This window comes from Equus quagga, chromosome 8 (genome assembly GCF_021613505.1).
Source record: "Equus quagga isolate Etosha38 chromosome 8, UCLA_HA_Equagga_1.0, whole genome shotgun sequence".
In the NCBI taxonomy this organism is placed as follows: Eukaryota; Metazoa; Chordata; class Mammalia; order Perissodactyla; family Equidae; genus Equus; species Equus quagga.
The window spans coordinates 39,942,302-39,965,037 of record NC_060274.1 but is presented as its reverse complement, the minus strand read 5'-3'; the positions used below and the strand labels follow the sequence as shown (position 1 = coordinate 39,965,037).

At 42.6% G+C, this 22,736-nt stretch overlaps 1 protein-coding gene across 1 annotated transcript in view; it reads right to left on the bottom strand.

The window, feature by feature from the left end:
- HECW1 (HECT, C2 and WW domain containing E3 ubiquitin protein ligase 1) overlaps positions 1–18,378 on the bottom strand; it is a 175,575-nt gene extending 157,197 nt beyond the window's left edge. Inside the window, exons 1-2 of the mRNA XM_046670619.1 lie at positions 18,172–18,378; positions 4,098–4,173 (exon numbers count right to left, since the gene is read on the bottom strand). Of these exons, the coding sequence (XP_046526575.1) occupies positions 4,098–4,173; positions 18,172–18,216 (121 nt within the window). The 5' untranslated portion in view covers positions 18,217–18,378. The remainder of the gene's footprint in view (positions 1–4,097; positions 4,174–18,171) is intronic.
- Positions 18,379–22,736: the final 4,358 nt, after the last annotated feature.

Sequence of the window (22,736 nt, the reverse complement as noted above, 5' to 3'; positions counted from 1 at the left end):
ATATTCAACTATTCCACTACACAGTAGTATACTTCCACGACCACTCCAGGCTTGCTTCTTTAGCTGCTAATTTTACATCTCCAGTCACATTTCATTGCTGGCAATTTTTGCCTTGAAATAAGTGTAATAAAAATGATATATTGAGGGGCTATAGGAGATGAAGCAATCCTGATCACCTTATCAAGTAGCCTTTTGAACCAATTTGGGAGCAGTTCCTTTCCTCTGGTGGGTCTGTGAGCCCATGTCTTCATGGCAGAGCCAAAATGGGAACCAACTGGCAGAGATTTCCTCTCCTTCCCCAACGCCATGCTGCCCATCCTGTGTGGCATCCCTCTTAGGCTTTGGGATTTCACTGAGATTTGGTTTGTGAAAATTCCTCTTCGTTTCTGGCAGGTAGTTTTCCTGGTTTCTACTGTTCCTGAAGGTTTGTACAAATAATTGTGACTTCTCAAGCATTTCAATACAAACATAAGAATAGCAAATCAGGAATAGTGAATTAGGAATTGTTAAGCTTTCTGATTTAGTAATACAAAAGTATTGAGTTTCCTTTTTCTTCCTTTTTTCTTAACCTAGACAGACACATGCTAATATTGTTAATGGATCTTTTTTTTTTTCAAGTAAAAAGACTTTTCTTTTTAGAGCAGTTGTAGAGTCACAGCAAAATTAAGAGGAAGTACAGAGACTTCCCATTTATTTACTGCCTGCCCCACACACGCATAGCCTCCCCTATTATCAACATCCCCTACCGGAATGGTACTGTTGTTACAACTGATGAGCCTACACTGACACATTATAATCACAGATGAGTGATAAATGTTTTATTTCTTCCCAAAGTCCATAGTTTACACCAGAGTTCACTCTTGGTGTTGTACATTCTACGTTTTTTTTTTTTTTTTAAAGATTGGCCCTGAGCTAACATCTGTTGCCAATCTTTTTTTTTCCTTCTTCTCCCCAAAGCCCCCCAGCACACAGTTGTATATCCCAGTTGTAGGTCTTTCTAGTTCTGCTACGTGGGACACCACCTCAGCGTGGCTGGATGAGCGGTGCCATGTCCCCACCCAGGATCTGAACCAGCAAAACCCTGGGCCGCCAAAGTGGAGCATGCAGACTCAACCACTCGGCCACAGGGGTGGCCCACATTCTATGGGTTTTGACAAACGTGTAATGACATGTCCATCATTACAATATTGTACAGAGTACTTTCACTGCCCTAAAAACCCTCTGTCTTCTGTCTATTCATCATTCCTTCCCCCAATTCCTAGCAACCACTGATCTTTTTACTGTTTCCATAGTTTTATCTTTTACAGAATGTGATAGAGTTAGAATCATACATCATACAATATATTGCCTTTTCAGACTGTAATAGGCATTCAAAATTCCTCCATGTATTTCCATGGCTTGATAGCTCAAGTCTTTTCAGCACTGAATAATATTCCATTATCTGGAAGCACCACAGTTAATCCATTCACCTACTGAAGAACATCTTGGTTGCTTCCAAGTTTTGGCAATTATGAATAAAGGTCTGCGTGTAGGTTTTTGTATGGACTTTTCAACCCATTTGGGTAAATTCCAAGGAGTGCAATCACCAGATCATATGATAAGAGTATGTTTAGCTTTGTAAGAAACTACCAAAATGTCTTCCAGAGTGTCTGTACCATTCTGCATTCCCACCAGCAATGAATGAGAGTTCCTGTGGCTCTGTAACCTTGCCAGCATTTGGTGTTTTCGGTGTTCTGGATTTTGGCCATTCTCATAGGTGTGTAGTGGTATCTCGCTGTTGTTTTAATTTGCATTTCCCTGATGACATATGATGTGGAACATTTTTTCGTATGATTATTTGCTATCTGTATATCTTCTTTGATGAGGTATCTGCTAAGGTCTTTGACCTATTTTTCAATTGGGTTGTTTGTTTTCATCTTGTTGAATTTTAAGAGTTCTTTGTATATTTTGGGTAACTGTCCTTTATCAGATGTGTCTTTTGCAAATATTTTCTCCCAGTTTGTGTCTTGTCTTTTCATTCTCTTGACATTGTCCTTCAAAAAGCAGAAGTTTTTAATTTTAATTAAGTCCATCTTATCAATTATTTCTTTCATTTATTGTGTCTTTGGTGTTGTATCTAAAAAGGCATCACCATACCCAAGGACATCTAGGTTTTCTCCTATGTTATCTTCTAGAAGTTTTATAGTTTTGTATGTTTTTTTGCAAGGAAGATTTGCCCTGAGCTAACATCTGCCACCAATCTTCCTTTTTTTTTCCTTGAGGAAGATTGTCCCTGAGCTAACATCTGTGCCAATCTTCCTCTATTTTTTATGTGAGTTGCTGCCCCAGCATGGCTGACGAATCACATAGTTCTCTGCCTGGGATGTGAACCTGTGAACCTGGGCCACTGAAGTGAAGTGCACCAAATTCAACCACTATGCCAAAGGGCCAGCCCCTCTAGTTTTGCAATTTATATTTAGGTCTATGATCCATTTTGAGTTAATTTTCTTGAAGGGTATAAGGTCTATCTAGATTTTTTTTTCACATGTGAATGTCTAGTTATTCCAGCACTGTTTGTTGAAAAGATTTTTTTTGCTCCATTGTATTGCCTTTGCTGCTTTGTCAAAAATCAGTTGAACTATATGGGGGTCTACTTCTGGGCTACTATGTTCCATTGATCTATTTTTCTGTTCTTTCACCAGTACCACTCCATCTTGACTACCATAGCTCTATAGTAAGTCTTGAATTCGGATAGTATCAGTTGTCCAACTTTGATCTTCTCCTTCAATAGTGTGTTGGGTATTCTGAGGCTTTTGCCTCTTCACATAAATTTTAGAATCATTTGGTCACTATCCACAAAATTATTGCTGAGGTCTTGATTGGGATTGCATGATTCTATAGACCAAGTTAGGAAGAACTAACTTTTTGACAATATTGAGTCTTCATATCCATGAACATGGAATCTCTCTCCATTTATTTAGTTCTTCTCTGATTTCATTCATCACAGTTTTATAGCTCTCCTTATATAGATCTTGTATATATTTTGTTAGATTTATACCTAAGTATATCATTTTAGGGGCGCTAATGTAAATGGCATTGTGTTTCTAATTTCAAATTCTACTTGTTCGTTGCTGGTATGTAGGAAAGCAATTGACTTTTTGTATATCAACCTTGTATCCTGCAACCTTGCTGTAATTGCTATCAATGGATCTTTAGACCCACATTTGCTTTACTGGGGCTCACTTAGACATGAAGAGCCCCAGGTGACTGTCCATCTCCCAAGGACGCTTACACACTTCGCTTCTGTGACTTGGCTCTCTGACATTTATGGCCTGTAACATTGGTTGGTTTAACAATAAGCTAAGGCAATAGTTTTCAAACCATGCTCATGAAGACCTGGAGTTTCATGCCATTGTGTCTCCTCAAAGACCACTAAGGGTGGAATTGAGTGTGTAGGGCTTTGAGCTTTGTATATCGCTTTACCCAAAACAACTCAGTTTTTCGTTATACTTTTGATTTTAAAATTATTTTAGATTTACAGAAGAGTTGCAAAGATAGTACAACACCCCTTAGCCAGTTTCCCCGCTGTTAACATATTACAGAACTATGGTATATTATGAAAACTAAAAATTTAACTAAATTACTCTATTAACCAAACCCTATTAACTAAATTACAGATTTTATTTGGATTTCACTGGTTTTTCCATGAATGTATCTTTTTGAGCAGCTCAGTTTTTATCTATTTTACCAACTGAGCGTCATGTGAGATTCTATTTAGATAAGGGACCCATGGCTGTTCCTCTTCCCAGGCTTTCCCCTACCTCCACTTTATAAACTCTTAATTACTGCTGCTTGGCACCGGAGGGAAGGTAGAGTAGCAGCTTCTCTGCTCATCACCTCAAAGTGCTTTTGCATCTATTACTTACTGAATCCTCCAATATCATCATGAGGTCGAGGGGAATGCAGTGAATATTTTTAATTTTTGTTTTACAGATGGAGAAGTTAAAGCACAGAAATGATGAGTAACTTGTGGGTAAGAGTCAAGTCGAAGCACGTCTCCTGACGGTTGGTTGACATTCTTATTCTTTCCACAAGGCCTTCAGGTGAGCAAAACATACCTGAGAGAGAAAAGCTGATCAGCCTCCGACTTCCTTGCCCTTGGACGGTCTCATCAGAGCCAATGCTTTTAAAAATCTGTAAGAAGGAGGAAAATGGGAGACAAGCAAACAAGCATTGAGATAGATACTCACACTCCACACAAGCATGCTTAATCACAGTATTTCTCCAGCTATGCTCCATGGCAGACAGCAGCGTTGTGATTTTCATTAGGCTACTATTGATGAAAACAAGCTTCTAGCAACCTAATGTTTTTCCCAGTAATAGAAGATCTGCTAGTGGGGTGAGGGGCAAGTTTCAGAGAAACGGAGATCAATAAACACAATTACTATAATACTAGAGGCCCTTTGTAACTATTTATGTAAATAATGTCTTTTCACATTCAAATTTGCAAAAAGTACTTATTAAAGCAGGTCTTAAGGCAGTAGAAGGATAGGTCAATAGATATTTACTGTTGTAATTATAATGTGTTTCCATTTAGCAAAAGATAGTGTTAAACTGCTGTCTCCATTTCTTCTGATCTGTGTTATTATCTGGGGATTTCCAGGAAATTCTGTTTATTAGGGAGGAGCCTGAGCATGGCATTGACAAGCTGCTCTCAAGTCCCTCTTATTTAATTGCCCTCCTGGAAAATTTCACAACACAATTGTTACATGGATTCTCTGCAATTTGATATGCATTTGCAAACCAGGCTGCTAAAAAGTTTTATTTTGCATCATTGCTCAATACACATTTGTTAATGGATTAATCAAAACACCTAGAGTCTTTGTTTCCATTCTCTTCTAGGAAAGTTTCACTCAGAAAGAATTCTGAGTATTTACTCAAAGGCAGAGTTACCTTTGCATATATTGCATATTTGCAGAAAATAATTTTTTAAATCTGAGTATTAAACAAACCCATACAGGGTCTACTTTTTAGAAGATAATCTGTACTGAAGAAGAAAAAAAGGAAAGCTTGATGACCTGTAGCTCAAAGTCTGTTTGATTGTAGGCTATGTGGGCTTGTTCTCTCTCTTCCTACAGCCTCTCAGAATTCTTCTTCTTCTTCTTCTTTTTTTTTTTTGCTGAAGAAGAATGGCCCTGAGCTAACATCTGTGCCAATCTTCCTCTATTTTGTATGTGGGTCGCCACCACAGCATGACTGCTGACAAACGGTGTAGGTCTGCGCCTGGGAACTGAACCTGGGTTGCTGAAGTGGAGTGCACCACACTTAACCACTAGGCCACGGGGCTGGCCCCTGCCTCTCTGTATTCTTGACGCTGTAAGAGCTGTGAACCGATGTTACCATCAATCTGCCTCATATGAAACTGGGAGCAATGACTGGGCTTCACCAGGGCTCACAGCTTTGGCCCAAGGAGAGTACAAAGGGATTATTAGAACACCTCCTCACACTGAAGCTGGTGCCCCTGGTGGGCCTATGCATTTGGTGGCAGCTTGTGTGCAAATCTCCTCAGTATGTCTGCTCTTAGGCCCAAGTGCAAGGTGCATATCAGGGATGCTGGGCAGCTCAGGAGAGGGAACCAACACGGGTGCCATATGGAATGGGGCTTGGCATCAAGTGAGATAAGAGATCAGGAAACTCTCTGACAGGTCTGTGCCTGTAGGAGCCTCATCTGATGATAAAGAATCAGGGAGACAGGGCCAGGATTGGAGAGTGGGAACGCTGGCTGGTCCGAAGCACTAGCCTCTTCGCATTGGAGAGCCCACTCCTTCCTTGACTGTGCTTGGTCTTCACCTTACCTGGCTGACACAGAGCAACGGAGGTCAACACACAGCTCAGAGACTGCGTCCTCAGGCTGGACCGCTCTCCTAACTCTCAAAGTGGCCAATATGCACGGGCATAATCAGGGCTCAAAATTCCTTAATGTTGTGGACTTTCCTTCTTTTTCAAACCTTCCGCAGGCTGACTGCACCCCCTTACCGTGCTGTACCTGCCTAAGTGGGACAAGTACAATTGATGATTCCTAATTCCAGTTTCAAAAGATAAACATCTAGCTTGTTTATTCTCAGAATGTAAGTTCCTTGAGGGCACAACAAAAACTATTCTCTTAACAGAGCCTTGTGGAATTATAAGTCCAGAGTGTGTACATGCCAATTTATGTTTTTCAAAAGCTGTAGGATTAAACAGCACATTTTGTGCTAGGCTAAAAGGAGCTTAAACACGCAATCATAACAAAGAAGAGGACATTTGTTCCTTCCTATTTAAAGCATACATATTTTGATTCTTCATATTTAAATATTCCTCTGCTGGGTATTTGCAAAAACGTTCTTCATCTTTCTTGCATCAAAAAAGGGAATGAAGACAAAAAGACAATATACATTTTCGGATGCTACTAAGCTCAGAGAGGAGACACACATTTGAAACTCCATAAAATTCTACCTATCTCATGGCTTTTGCTAATGATTATTCACAAAGTCATCTCAGCACCAGACTGATGATACAAAAGTGGAGGCCTCAGAAGCCGTGATAGACATTTTTCCAGGAAGTAAAGATGTTTGCCCATCTTGAAGGTTTCACATCCTGACTTTTTGTTTGAGATGAGTTCCAGAGGGATGTTTGAGGTAAGAAATCTGCTGCACCCCCAGATTTGGGTGATCTACTGTTGATGGACTGTGAAAATGACGTGAAGACTCAGGCAAAATATTTGCACCCCGGAACAACCCGAGAAGTGAGGGCAGAGGAGCTAACCGCTCATCTTCTCCAGGCTGCACCTTCCCTTCGCTCTGCTGTTTGTCTGATACCTGGTTGTTGTTCTAACCACTGGGCGCGGGGTCCTGACGCCCCCCTCTCAGATGCAGCCCTGGCAGTTTCACTGTTTGTTTCACACGCAAATGTTTCCACAAGAAAGCCCACTTGGCAATTGGTTTAACAGACTCAAAGCCGAATCTGCTGGTGGCATGCAGAAGATTCTGCAGGGTAATGAGAAGGCTCTTGGAGTTGAATCAAGGACTTTGGGGTTCATACAGATGTTTCTCTCCTACTCCCATTCTCATTTTCTCTTTACATCTGCCTTTTGAAAAGTTCTAAGGATGAATCCACATCACTGTCGCACACCGCAAAAACGCAGTTCAGCAAAAACCAGAGTAAAGACCAGGCCTTTTTACCGTTGCAGGGGCACTTATGTTTCAGCAGGGTGAAGACGCGTGGCTCAGTTGATTAGGCTCCCTCTGCCTTAGCTCTCTCTCCATCTTCATGCACATGAGGCTGTTGCCGAAATCACACGTGTGTCTCAATCGCATGGTCATAAATGCATGCGGACCTCTATCCTCCATCTTCCAGTCTCCGAGGACATCATGGCTCCCCAGACAGGTGCACTCTCATTCCCAGGTATGAGACTGCCCAGGGGCAATCAATTCTACTCAAAATTTTTGGTAAAACTATCTTAAAAGCGAACATGAAGAGATTTAAAGTTGAATGCAAAATATGAATATACTATGAAGGGAAAGGAGGAGTTTTCAAAGAACTCTCTTGGCCACTCTGAGTTGCTTCTCCAGGCTTGGGTCTGCTTCCTCCGGTGAAAGCTGGGGGACCTCCCTGTAGCTCACACAGCACTTCCGGCGTGCGCATGTTACACTCAATTGTGATGCGATAACTCCATTTACATACCCACGATTATCCTCAAGTAATTATAGCATTCTTTCCCCTAAAATTGCTAACAGGATTTGTGTTCAGTTACAGAACAATTAACAATGATGCCAGGGACTGAAATTCATGACTTCACTGAACCTTTATCCACTCACCTCACCCAGATAACTCTGATTTCCCTATAAATGAAAAGCGCAGGGGTCCATGACTGATAATGTGAATCTAAAGACTGAGTACAGAGTAGCATTGCATTATAAATAATAAAATGTCCAAGCCGTGGAATCAGCAGCCAAGAGCAGGGATTTATGGGTTCCATTTTAGACCAGAGTTCAGTGGTTCCTGTAAAGTTCAGTATCTTTTGCATCCAAGATAAAGTCTATTAAGGAATCTGAAATGCCTCTCAGCGACCTTAAAAAACCTCAAATCAAACCAAGCCAAGGCCAAGTTCCACTTCCACCTCCAAACCTCTGAATTGTTCTAACAAGCAAACAATCAACAGAGATGTTTATAGAGCACTTTTGAGTATACTGCCCTCATTGAATCCTCATAATGATTCTTAGGTGGGTAGGTAGCTTACTTGAAATTCTCCAACAGAAAGGCCTGTAAACTCAATGTGCAAAGCCATCTTTAGGGGCTAAAAGAACGAAACATAAAGCTCCAACAGTCAACTGCATCCCCAGGCAATTTCTCCAGGCCCATCAAAGGGGCAAGAAGACAATGAAAACAGATGAGAGCTGATCATGTGCCAAGGACAGAGCCATTCTTCTAGACAACAGTTGGCAAATTCGCATCATTCACTCTCCACCAGTTCACAAACGTGAAAGCCGAGCTCAGAACATTCAGTGACTTCCCAAGATTCACCTGGGATGAATTAATCTCTGGTCCATCTGGCTTAAATAAAAGGAGAGTTTCAGAACTCCCCGACAAAGTCCGGGAACGCCCCCCATAGAGTCCGTGGACCACCTCCAGAGAGTCCGTTAAACCCCCGGGGCCACTTCTCCAGCCCCATCCTGGCTGTTGGCTGTCTTTTGCTCATATTCTGTTCATATGTGGTTCATATTCTGCGCGCTCCTCTCTGCTTTCTGATGTTGCTGTCACCAGGCCAGCTTCCAGAGTCCTCACTGCTCCAGCTTTCTTTATTGCCTTGAAGGTAAGGCACGACCTTCCAATTTCTGGGTTCTTCTGCTAATTAGAGTGGGGAAAAAAAGGGGTTGGAAAAATGAGGCGTCCTCCTAGCTTTCAGTGTGTGAATTGGACAAAAATGTGTTAATTAATTAGGGATGGTTTTCTTTACTCTGACTGCTTTTGGTGATGCAGGATTGCAGACACCAGCAATGGGGAAAATCTGCTTGGGGCAGAGGACCGCTGTATTTAGGAGGCTGGGCGTTTGGTTTACTAAAGAGAAGAAGGTGACGGGAGTGTGTAAGCAGCGCTGGGAGAATGAGAATGCTAGCTGGAAGGAATCAAACACCGGATTTTCCCTGATGAATTTTTAAGCTTTCTAGTTATTCTTAACATAGTTTCTTGTATAGTACAGACTGTTCTGAAAGTGGGGACAAACTCTACCAAATTCTAAGAAATAACTGAGTCATTCTGTTTGCTCGAGGGCAGAGGTTGTTCAACTTCAGCGTGGATGGGAACCACCAGCAGGGCTTGATAAGACACAGACTGCCCGGCCCCACCCCCGGAAGCGCTGACTCCTAGGGCTGAGGAGCGCCCCGGAGCCTGCATTTGTGCCAAGTGCCCAGTGGAGGCTGAGCTGTGGCACTTGGAGGAGCACCTGTCACACGTGTCTGCCTCTCTTAGAAGGTGATGAAAAGATGCCTTAGATTTGTCTCTAACTAACTCTCAGCTCAAAACTGTCTGCATCCTAGTTTGAAGCACCAAAAGCAGGTTCTGCAGGTGCCTTGGCCTATGGAGGCCCCTGTCCCCAGTGCTCAGGCCTGTACTTCCATCAGGGACGCATGGTCGCTTCTCTGCAGGTCTTCCTTTCTGGTCTGGACGACCACTGCGCAGCTGGTCCCTCGGTCTGTGAAGGGGCCTTTGCCCTGCGCTCCGTGGGCTGATCACTCTCACCTGGTTCACACCTGTCACAAGGCACCCACCACGGGCACAGGTGGGGCCGCAGGCTGTGTGGCCCATTGACGTGTTTTCTTTGGCCCACACAAATCAGGAGATTTACTTAGACTGTGGGTTTCAGACTTTTAAAATACCTGAAAATCCAGCAATAAGCAGCTGGAGCTGAGACAGAACAGTCCTCTTCGAAGTGCCACGTTTCCTAGACCTGCTCTCTGGGACTGCTTTCATCAATCTGAAGGCATAAAATGCTTCCCATTTTAATGCTCTGAAATTGGTGCGGCTATCCATCAATGCATCTTGTAATTATAATTGGAAAGCTTTTTATAGCCTTGAGGTACAAAAATCAATGATTGGTCTTAAAATCCACGGCAACTTAGATCCCATGAAATGTGATACCAACCTGGCTCCCTGGAACCTTTTGAATTTGCGATCCTTATTATGGTGTGTATGTATGTATGTTTGTATGTTAGGCATTTTTAACTTTTTTGTTTTATTTTAAATTATTTTTGAGGGGAAATTCACATAGCATAAAATTGATCATTTTAAACTGAGAAATTCAGTGGTATTTAGCACAACTCACAACGTTGTGCAACTACCACATCTATCTAGTTCTTAAACATTTTAACAACTCAAAGTAAAACCCTATACCCTATACTCGTCAAGCAGTTTCTCCCCATTCCCCTCTCCCCAACAGCCCCAGGAAACCACCAATCTGCTTTCTGTCTCTAAGGATTTATATATTCTAGATATTTTATATAATAGAATCATACAATATATGGCCTTTGTGACTAGATTTTCTCACTTAGTATTTTTTGAAGTGTGGATCAGTCAGGGTTCTCCAGAGAAACAGAACTATATATAATAATATATATATATACACACACATGCTCACACACATACACAAACACACATATATGTATGAAATGAGGAATTGGGCCCCACGTTTATGGAGGCTGACAGGCTCCCAGATATGCAGTTGGCAAGCTGGAGACCAGGAGAGCTGACGGTTTAAGCTCCAGTCTGAAAGCTGGCTAGCTGGAGACACAGGAAGGGCTGATGTTTCAGTTTGAGTTCAAAGGCAAGAAAAAACCGATGTCCCAGCTAGCAGGCAGTCAGGCAGGAGGAGTTCCCTCTCATTCGGTAGAGGGTCAGCCTTTTGGTTCTATTCCGGTCTTCAGCTGATAGGATGAGGCCCCCCCCCCCCCCATTAGGGAGGGGATCTGCTTTACTCAGTGTGTTCATTTAAATGTTAAACGCATCCCCAAACACCCTCACAGAAACACCCAGAATAACATTTGACCAAATATCTGGGCACCCCGTGACCCTGTCGAGTTGACATATAAAATTAACCACCACCAGCTTCCCCCATGCTGTATAAAGTATCAGCACTTCGTTCCTTTTCATGCCTGAATGGTCCATCGTATGTATATACCACGGGGTTTTTTTGAAACATTGTCAAATTATTTTCTCCCTAGCTTTGAGATATAATTGACATCTAAATGTAAGTTTAAGGTGTACAATGTGTTGATTTGATACACAGCAAATCAAAATCATTACCACCATAGCTTTAGCTAACACCTGCATCAGGTCGGATAAGTACCATTTCTTTTTTGTGGTGAGAACATTTAAGATCTATTCTCTTAGCAACTTTCAGGCATATAATACAGTATTAACTCTAGTCACCACGCTGTACATTAGATCCTCAGAACTTACTATCTTATGACTGGAAGTTTGACCCTTTGACCAACATCTTCCCATTCCTCCCCCAGCCCCTGGAAACTACCACTCTACTCTGTGTGTCCATGAATTTGGCTTATTTAGATTCCATATATAAGTGATATTATATAGAGTTTGTCTTTGTCTGACGTTTCACTTAGCATAATGCCCTCAAGATCCCTCCATGGGGTCACAATTGGCAGGATTTCCTTTTTCTCATGGCTAAATAATATTTCATTGTAAATATATATATACCACATCTTCTTTATCCATTCATCCGCCGATGGATACTTAGGTTGGTTCCATATCTTGGCTACTGTGAACAATGCTGCAACGAACATCGGGGTGCAGCTATCTCTTAGAGATCCAATTTTCATTTCTTTCGTATATATATCCAGAAGTGGGATTGCTGGATCATATGGTAGTTCTATTTTTAATATTTTGAGGAACCTCCATGTTGTTTTCCGTAGTGGCTGCACCAGTATGCATTCTCACCAACAGTGCATAAGGGTTCCCTTTTCTCCACATCCTTGCCAACTCTTGTGATCTCTTGTCTTTTTGATAAGAGCCATTCTAACAGGTGGGAGGTGATATTTCATTGTGGTTTTGACTTGCATTTCCCTGATCATTACTGATACTGAGCATCTTTTCATGCACCTGGTGGCCATTTGTTTGTATGTGTGGAGATCGGGGAGTTACTTGAAATCCTTAGAACTGAATGGGGTGATGCGTGTAAAATGCTTAGCACAAAGGCTGGCACTTAGTAGGTGCTCTAAATTAGGCCATTGTTGTTATTTATATTGTTATTTGTTTTTTAACCTCTGACCTTCTATTGTTAAGAATTATGTTAGCAGATTGTCTACTATTTGGTTCTTTACAGGTGAGGAACATGAAGCATAAAAAGGTCAATCAAGGGATCTGCTTGGCCGGCTGTGAGAAACAGATGTGACAAAAGTAGTTCTGGAAGCTTCCTCAGTGCCTGTATACGGCTAGATCACTTCTCTGCTCAGCCAGACCATATTACAAATACACACCTCAGCACAACAAATGCATTGACTGGTGTGCCATGCTCATCCGGATTAATTTAATGTGCTTGGAGTCTTGTCCATATTTTTCTATCCCCAGTTTTCCAACAAATTCATGTCAAGCTGTTATTTTAATCATTTTGTAAACAAAATCTGGCCTTAATGAAATACAAAATAAAAGCAATAGCGCAATAAGCTTATATTACCCTCTACACCCTTCAGTCGGCCCAGACAGGAGAGCTGATGAGCACTCCTCTCTCATCTTGGAGCTGATCTTAGAGCTCATGGACCGGGGATGAGAGATCACAGTTTGAGATTAGGGATCACAGGGCTGATGTGGGTGGGGAAGAGGGGGTGGGCAGAATTTCTGGAAGAGTTCCATCAGAAGATAGGAAAAGCAAGCAGGGAGTTAGGAGCATCCACCTGAGTACTTTGGGAACAGGCTGGACTTAGGGCAAGTACTTGGCAGCTCATGAGGAAGGAATGCTGTTTGAGCCAGGACCACACTGCTTGTTCAGGGGCCGTGCGTATCCCTGGGAGTGCGCTTCTATATACTGTCTGTAGTTGGGAACTCTGGGCTGAGCTGGGATGGCTTGGCTCCTTTCTATCCTCCTCCATCTTCAACCCCCAAATACCTGGAGGACTGGAGGGGCCCTTTTAAACTTTCGTGGCAGGCAGAATTCTAAGACGGTCCCAAGATTTCCTGCCCCCGGTATATGAGCCCTGCATAATCCAGAGACTGTGAATTACTCCCATGATTAGGTTATATTATATGTCACAGTTGACTCCGAGAAAGGGAGATCATATGAGTGGTCCTAACCTAACCACATGAACCCTTTAAATTTGGGTCTAGAGGTCAGAGTGGCAGGGAGTCAGAGATTCAAAGTGAGAAATATTTGGGTGCCATTGCTGGCTTGAAGATGGAGGGAGCCATGGGGCAAGACATGTGGGCAGCCTATAGAAGCCGAACAGTCAACGAGCAAATGAGAACCTCAGTCCTACAATCACAGGGAACTGAATTCTTCCAACCACAAGACTGAGCTGGAAAGTAAGATTTCTCCCAGAACTTCCAGATGAGCACTCAGCCTGGCTGATACCTTGATTTCAAGTATTTACCTTGCAATACACTGAGCAGAGAATCCCACCATCCTGTGCTGGACTTCTGACCTACAGGTCTGTGAGCCACTACGTGTTGTTTTAAGCTGCAAACTTTGCAGTAATCTGTTATGCAACAATAGGAAACCAACACAACCTTCTCCCCTCTCTTTCCTTTATGAGCCAGAGCTCATTTTCAACACACTCTTTTGCCTTGGGAGAAATATCTGCCTGACCTTAGAACCGATAACAGTTGAATTTCTCCTGAGCAAGTGAGATCAGTTTTCAGCCCCCTGGAAACCATGAACTGTATAACTGGCCTTCTTCCTTTTTCAGCAAGGGCCACCTGAACACATAGAGATCAGCCCCCACCACAGACCCTGTAAAACATGTGCCCACCATTGTCATGGGCACATTCACCTGATCCTGGAGCCCTACTCTTCACTGGCTAAAAGTACATGCTCATGTATTCTGCAAACGGTCTGAAATCCTTTCTGGAGCAAGGCAGAGCATGTGTGCATGCACACACACACACACACACACACACACACATTTTCCCTGTGTTTCCAGACTTTTTGTACACTTTGTAGGGGCAAGAAATTGGCAGCTCATGATTAACACTTGTATCCACTGCTTTAACATATAAACTATATTACTTGGAAATAAAACTGACCTACTTTCTAAAATGAATTTATTCTGTTTCCCGACTTTTTGAAAACGCGTGTATGTATAATACACATCACATAGAATAATTTATGTTATATATTATACGCATGAGACTTACCTCTCTAGTCTCCTGGGATCATAACCTCGCCTTAAGTAACAATCCTTTTATGACCCCACATTCCTTCCATACCTGCAACCATTCTGTGTGCTTATGCATTGGTCAGTCATGCTTTTATTAAAGTCAAACCATGCCAGAATATACTCTGAAAGCCAGAATTTGGGACAGCAGTTGGGGGAAGGTGCCACAAAAGTACATGACAGGGGGAAGGGCAGTTAGAGTGGTGGGCCGGGGGCTGCTGTGTGCGTCACAGGGGGAGGCTCACCCAATGTCATCTCTCCTGAGGGCCTGTGAATGCCACAGGGGATGTGGCATCTTCCGTTAAGGAACTGATCTTTGACAGACAGAGCAACAGGTTGCTTCAATACCCTGTAGTTGGAGGTATGGCCGAAGTTTGCTCCAGAGGCTGAACATTCCTGAACTGGGTATCTCTGGATGAGAAGGAATGAGCCAGGGGAGGAAGGATGCTGTAGGTGGAGGGGATCTCAGCCGCAAGGCAGGAGATGCAGACCAGCCTGGTATTCCGGGAGCCACCAGTCCTGCCACATCCCTGTGCTGGAATGTGTGGTGGCTGTGAGGCTCTGCAGGAGACAGGAAACGGAGGCTGGTTGTGCCATGTTTTGGACATTTTAATTTATTGGTGTTTTATTTTTACTTTTTATTGTGGTCTATGTTTACGAATTTGAACTTTACCCTATAGGCAAGAGAAAGCCACTGAAAGTTTTGTTTTGTTATTTTTTGTTAAATAATGCTTTTATTTGAATGATAAATCTCACTTTAAAAAGTAATACACACTCATTGCAGACGACAGGAGATACTCTGGCTCGGGGAAAGCAATGCTGAGATTGTGCGCTGAAGCCCCGCTTAGCCACGGCCTGGAGGCGGCACTGGGGTTTTCTGTAGGGGCACCAGGCCCGGGGAGGCAGACCCTCTGGGTGCATGACTGGCATGCGTCCTTTTTAAAGCTCCCCAGGTGAGTCCAGGGTGCACTCCAGGCTGAGAACCATGAAGTGAGAAGGCACAAGATGGAAGCAGAGAGGCTAATTTGGAGCAGCTGCAATGGTTGAAGTAAATAGCAGTGAGGGGCCTAAAAATGTGATGGGATGATGGAGAGAAGGGGGCCTGTACCGTTCGGTGGTAAATGGGTGGAACCCGGTGACTAGAAGAGGACACTGAGGAAAAGAGAGGAGTCCCTTTAAGTGATCTCTTTCTTTGTATTCTTTTTGAATTTAGAATCTGTTTCTTACAGATTATGAAATTCCTCAAAATCATTGTCCTTCCAGGCCTGAGTTTTGTCCTTTACCACCAGCAAGTCTGGCTAAGGATGCACGAGTGACAAGAGTTAGCTCTTTGCATCTAAGCATATGAGGTTGGAAGCAGAAACTGCTTTAACTCTATTTTTTAAAAACAGCTATGAAGTTAATTTACCACGAAACCTTTGGTAAACTAAAGCACAGGAAGTATGTCAATTGCTGTTCCATCCAGGTCAAAGAGTGTGTTTAGTGAAACGAAAGGACAGCCTTTTGCACAGAGCTCTTTGCAGCCACCCACTGCCTCTGACCGAACAGAGGAGCAGCATGAGGGACCATCCAGAGAGGGATGGGCATGGTTCATCCATGTGAGTGTATGGCGGCAACGTGACAATCTTTACTCCTCACTAGATGAAAGATATTCCTGAAAAGATGCCTATAAAATGATTTTGCTTCCACACAAACCTTTTCCCTCTCCCTGACTTGCTTTAAAACTTCTAAGATGTATTCCCAGGTAAAGATATATTTAAGTTCTAGGCAAAAACAGTGTTTCTCTCTAGTGCAATGTCTTTTGTCCCATGACATGCCACAGGGATGCTCATCTCCCGAGAAATGCTAGGAAAAGCCCATAGGGTCCAAGGACAGGCCTGTTAGCCCCCCAGCGCTCTGCCACCTCAGGGGCCCCTGGCACCCCAGCAGCCGCAGCCGTCCCTCCAGATGCGTGTGGGGCTCCTACTCCCTATAAGTGATGAGCGATCGTGGGATGAGTGGGTACCTCCCCTTCTCTCACATATGGCAGAAGACTTCTTGCTCTTCCATTAAATACTGGGCAGCATCTGAGAACCCCACACCAACCCCCTTCTGCATTCCCGGGGGCCACGTGGAAAGCCACGGCCCCCGCTCTGTTGCCTAAATTGTGATTTTCGAAGACAAAGTCTCTAACAAGACTCACTTGTGCTCTAGAAGTAATCTATAGTACTTCTGATCCAGTGCTTTTCTTCCATATTTGTTAAAATAAAATAAACAGTTCAGCCACCATTTTGAACTACTCATCCATCCATCTGTTCATCCATTCATCCATTTATTTCACAGGTACTATGCCAGGGGCAGTGAATTCCTTTAAAAAAAATTGGCTTGAAGGAAGGAATTAAGCCCTTGCCTATAGACAGTAACTCACTATTTTGGGGACTTTCAAACTTTCCATATATTGTCCAAATATGCATTTAGCTTCTCTATATCATACTGATACTGAAATCTATGTATTTTGCAACCAGAGAGCTGGCGTACTTCCACAGAGAGACAGTTATAGAATCAGCTCATGAGACTCAATAGAAATGAACTCTTACTGTGTACTTACCATCCGCTGGGCAAGTGCTGAGAACATCAGAGGCATCATTTCACCTCATCCTCATCCACAACCTTTCAACAGTCCTGTGAAATGGGTCCCATTTTTACCACCCATCTATTTCATTGTAGATTCATAAATAGAGCCTCAAAGAAATTAAATAACTTGTCCAAGGCCACCAAGTTATTAAGTGGCCTGTGCAGGGCTTGGACCAGGCCCACTGGGTACAAATATTTTATGGAGTGCCAGGTGCTGGCCTAGCTGGTGCTGGGGAACAGCCCTGAACAGGGTAGGCAGGCCCATCCCTGACCCCAGAGGTCATGTCTTTAATAGGGGGGCAAACATAAACAAATTACAACACAAGCAGCGTGAACAAAAGCAGACATGGTAGAGAATGGAGAGTGACTGGAGGCGTGTGGAGAAAATTTGAGACACAGGGTCATGGAAGGCCACTCCTCGGAAGTGGCATTTGAGAAAAGTACTAAATGAAGAGAAGGAGTAAATCATTTAACTATCTGGGAGAAATGTTCCAACCAGAGAAACATGACGTGTGAAGGCCCTGGGGGCAGATGAGCTTGCTGCATCCAAGGGTCAGAAAGACAACCAGTGGGGCCGGCCCGGTGGTGCAGTGGTTAAGTTTGCATGTTCCGCTTTGGCAGCCCGAGTTCGCTGGTTCAGATCCCAGCTGTGGACACGGCACCGCTTGGCAAGCCATGCTGTGGCAGGCGTCCCACAAATAAAGTAGAGGAAGATGGGCATGGATGTTAGTTCAGGGCAGTCTTCCTCAGCAAAAAAGAGGAGGATTGGTAGCAGATGTTAGCTCAGGGCTAACCCTCCTCAAAAAAAAAAAAATAATAATAATAAAAATTAAAAAAACAAAGAAAGACAACCAGTGAGGCCAGAATGAAGTGGAATAGGAGGTGGTGGCGTAGGCAGAGGGAGAGCAGCTAGGACTTGAAGGCTCCAGAAAGAATGCTGTGGAAAGAAAGCCAGTTTCGAGCAGAGATGTTATGTGCTGAGATGGGAAAGGTGGAGAAGAGAGGAGAACTGGCAATGTAGGAGAGAGATAATAGGCTCCAGTTAAATTCAAGGAACTCTTTAAAACAAGCTGTTAGTGATTATGTGTAAATGCATCCATTCGGATGTATAAATAAATGCATCAATACACCGAAGCATTAACGCTAAAGTTCTACTAACCTCCTCTGAAATGTAGTCATCTTTGGGTACTGACAGAGCAGCCATTTTTCCTAAACGATGGTTGCAGTCAAGAGTGCGGACAGAGGGATGATCCACAGAGGGGCGGGATGAGAAGACCCCGAGGATCAGACTTGTGCTTCCGACCCAGGGCTGCCCGACAAGTCTGCCTTCCCTTTGGCAGGAGCACAGATAGGGGCCTTTACACCCTGGCAACATGCCTGAGCACTTGGCTGACTTAAGGGCCTCTGCCATCTTTGTTAAAAGCAACACAGGAAAACTCCAAAGGAGAAAAAAAATTCATTTCTGTGGGTTAAAATGCAAGGATTTGATTCTGACTTTTTGGGACTCTTTCATGAAAAACACTGGAGAAGACGCCTGATCTGAAGCGCTGGTCCTGGCTCCTCGGTCAGCCGCAGCACCTTAAATCCAGGGGCCCTTCACGGCCCAGTTCCGGTGGCTGAAGGAGGTGGGACTGGGACCTTAATGATCTACCAGGAGCCGAGATTAATTATTGTGAGGGGGCAGGGTGAGGTTGCACAGTGAACAGCGAAGTCTTGAGTAAGCGTATTTTGAAGGCTTCGCAACTTGGGTCAGTCTTATTATGTGTTTTGAAGCAAAGAAACCAAGAGATCAGATTAATCCACTTGTTAGTCAACCTGACCTTCACCTTCCTTGTAGGCCAAGAAAGGCAGAAGGACTGACAGCAGCTTGCTGCACGTGATACCTGCAGAAGACAAAATAAAGTTTGAAAACGTGGTTGGCAAAAGGGAAAGGTGGGCACCCTGGATGGGAGAGGACGCTGGCCTGGGTTGCCTTCTCTCTGGCCCACATCAAACCACGTGTGGCCAGGGGTTATTCTTCTGCTTGAAGAGGGGAGGAACTGAGTCCCAGGTGTCTCTGATCTACCAGAAAGCTTTACGCACTGCATTCATTCATCTGCTTATGAGTCCGATTCCATTTACTCATGTCAGCTCTGTGAGATCCTTGCGAAGTAAGAATCTCCTTTCTCTCAAGACTTTTTCCTTGAAGGGAAGTTTTTTCCAGAGTGTGACCCTTGAGTTAAACACTGGAGCTGAAAGTTGCAAATCTGGAATCAGGAATTTTGGATTTGAAATTTCTTATCCTTCAACGAAGTGGTAATAAAAAGAGTTTTTATAGAAAGGCCCTTTAGGATTTAAAAACCAGAATGATCTCTTTAGCTAGTCTTTTGCCAACCTGATGGCCATTTATTGGGCACTAAATGTGTAAAAGGCACTGTGCCAGACGGCCACGAGAGTCAACATAACCCAGACGCTGGCTGAGACCCCGACCGCCCCCCGGAGACTTGTCAAGTTTACTCCAAACACTGGCTCCAGGGCCAGAGATAATCAAAAACCCTTAATTTCTCTATTTTCCTGAGGCTTCTTGAGTGGGGAATTATGGGTGATATTTTTCTTTTCGTTTACATGTATTTCCAAAGAGCATATACTATTTCTGCACTTTTTAAATGTTAAAAATAGTGACATCCTATATACTTATTTTGATCCTAATTTTAATTTTAAAAATCTCTAGTGTTTCGTGGCCAAGCATTGCAATGGATGAGTATATATTTGGTTTGCTGGACTGTGTTGGAGATAATCAAGGTCATGGAAATAAAAATAAAATGAAAAGAAAATTTCATATATATACAATTGTATATACAAATGTGCATATGTATATTTTTATTTATATGACCAGGGAGATGGGACTGGTGCTTTTAGATCAGGAGTCTTCTCTAGTGTTGTTTCATTAAAGAGTCCCCAAAATTAGAATCAAATCCTTGCATTTTAATGCATATACATATATATATATAAAACATTTTTTGTTATTATATAAATTTTATTATGTTATTATATAAAATGTTTTATATAAAAATAAAACGTTTTACAGATCGATAGCTATACGACTATTTCTGGAGCACAGACACTGTGAGCAGATGGCTGGAGTAGACTTTGTCAAGTCAGCCCAAAGAGACAGTGGGTCTCTGTTATGGACTAAATTGTGTCTCTCCCAAATGCATTTGTTGAAGCACTGACCCCCAATGCATTTGGAGATAGGGCCTTAAAGAGGTAATTAAGGTTAATAAGGTCTTGAGGGTGGGGCCTTAATCCAATAGCACTGGGGTCCTTATGAGAAGAGAGAGAGAGACACCAGCACATGAGCACATAGAGAAAAGGCAGTGTGAGGACAGAGGGAGAAGACAGCCATCTGCAAGCCAAGGAGAGAGGCCCCAGGAGAGACCAAACCTGCAGACGCCTTGACCTTGGACTTCCAGCTTCCAGAACTTTGAGAAAAGCAATGTGTGTTGTTTAAGCCCCACAGTCTGTGGTATTCTGTTACGGCAGCCCTAGCCCACTGAGCCAGTCACCATGGTTAGTCCTCCTCGCGGCTCAGGGACCCTTTACAAACCAGTCAGGAAGTGTTGGTGAAGCTTAGTGACATAACAAGACACATTCCAACGGATTCCCTCTAACAAGCTACATTGTCAACCTCAACAGATCAAACCCACACGCGCAATCACTGCCTTTTGGTGTAAACAAATATTCCTGACCATGGCAAATCTTGCTATTTAAAGAGTTTTTTTTAAAAAATGCCTTTTGATTATTGAGGTAAAGTGTTTTTTGCTTAATCCATTCACGCAATAAATCATATAATATATATTTGAATAATAAGATAATAACGAACCTTGCAATTATTTTGCCTTATCTCTTCATAGCTAACCAGCTTCCTTATTCACTACCAGTCTCTTCCATCCACAGCTTCCTGGAACCCGAAATTGTCTCTTTGATGTGTGGGCAATTTCTGTCTTCTTACATGCTTGAGAATATCTGCCTTCCGTTGCCCTCACACATCTTTGACCACTGGCACAGTAGAAAACAAAGTGTTTCCTTTAAATAGTCATCTTGCCAAGTTTAGGGCTGGGGAGAGGACTTTCAAAGTTTCTTGGCTTTTGTTATTTTCTAGGTATCCTGACATTTTCTCCTGCTTATTTATAGGATTCTTCAGTTTGAAAATTCTTCCAGAAATACCTGACCATGTAGTTCCATGAGCTTGCTGCATTATTTTTTCTTCTTATTTGTGTGTTTACTGAATTTTCTACCATGAACATATGCATGTATTTTATTATATAAATTCTAGTATTTGAAATATGATTAGGGCTTTCTATTTTAAGTCTGAAGTGCATTTTTTTAATATCAGAAAATATTTTCATCTTTTATTTCATTGGCTATTACTTTTTTCTATGTATTTTCTTTTCTGGAAATTCCAATTGTCCAAAGATTTGATCTCTAGGTCTCTTTTATTCTCTCTCTTTTCATCTCCTATTCCTGCTGGGCTTGGGGTGAATTTTCTCAGTTTGTTTTCTAATTCAGTAATTCCTTGGCCTGTGGTTTCTAAGTCACGCCTCTATAACAGTGAGCCAAAAGGTGGCCCGGTCAACTCCTCACTGTCCCTTCTTACCTCTCATCACTCTCTTATGAGGTTTCAAAGACGCAATGTTCTTTTGAATCATGTTGAGAACATAAGTGAAATTTTCTAGGATTTCCATCTGTTCATTGCATTGAATTTACTCCAGAAGGAGCCAAACTCTGTGTTTTCTTAACGTTTCTCTTCATCCGAACCACAGAATACTTTTTATAGATAATGAGCGACAATAACATCCTTCAATGCAAGGAAAGCAACGACAAGCAATTTTCCTGCCCAAAATACCAATGGAGTCCTCCCTAAAAATATCTACACCAAGCAACCCGAGAGTCCATCGATGGATGAGGAATGGGTAAACAAATGTGGGATATGCATACAAGAGAATGTTGCTCAGCCTTTAAAAGGAAGAAATTTCTGACACATGCTACAACATGGATGAACTTTGAAGACAATCACAAAAGGACAAACACTGAATGATTCCACTTATATGAGACGCCTAGAGCAGTCTATTTACAGAGACAGCAGTCAAGGTAGTTGCCAGGGCCTGGGGAGAGGTGGAAAGGGGCGTGTTGAATGGGTACAGAGCTTCAGTTTGGGAAGATGAAAAAGCTCTGGAGATGGATGGTGGTGATGGTTGCACAATAATGTGGAAGTAATTAATGATAGTGAACGGTACACTTAAAAATGGTTAAAATGGTAAATATTGTTATATATATTTTACCACAATGAAAAAACATTTTTTTTAAGGAATCTATTGTTAGAAAATACAAACAGGTAAAAAAGGAAAGAAATCCATTGTTGGAGAACATAAACAGGTAAAAATAGGTTCAGAATAATAAGTGAATGCCCGCTCATGAAGACACTCACCCCACCCTCACAAAATCCTTAGAGGTAGCCATTGTTACTCATTTCTTATTATCCTTTCCTGAAAATAATTTTATACTTACCTTTCTAACTATTAATAAAAATTTTACATAAGTAGGGTAATATTAAAAGCACTGTTCTATGCCTTGCTTTTTCACTTGATAAAACATATTGAGGAACTTTCCCCATAATCACCATTGGATGCCCTCATTCTTCTACCCTTGGGCTGTAACATCCAGTCTTGCAAATGTGGACAATTT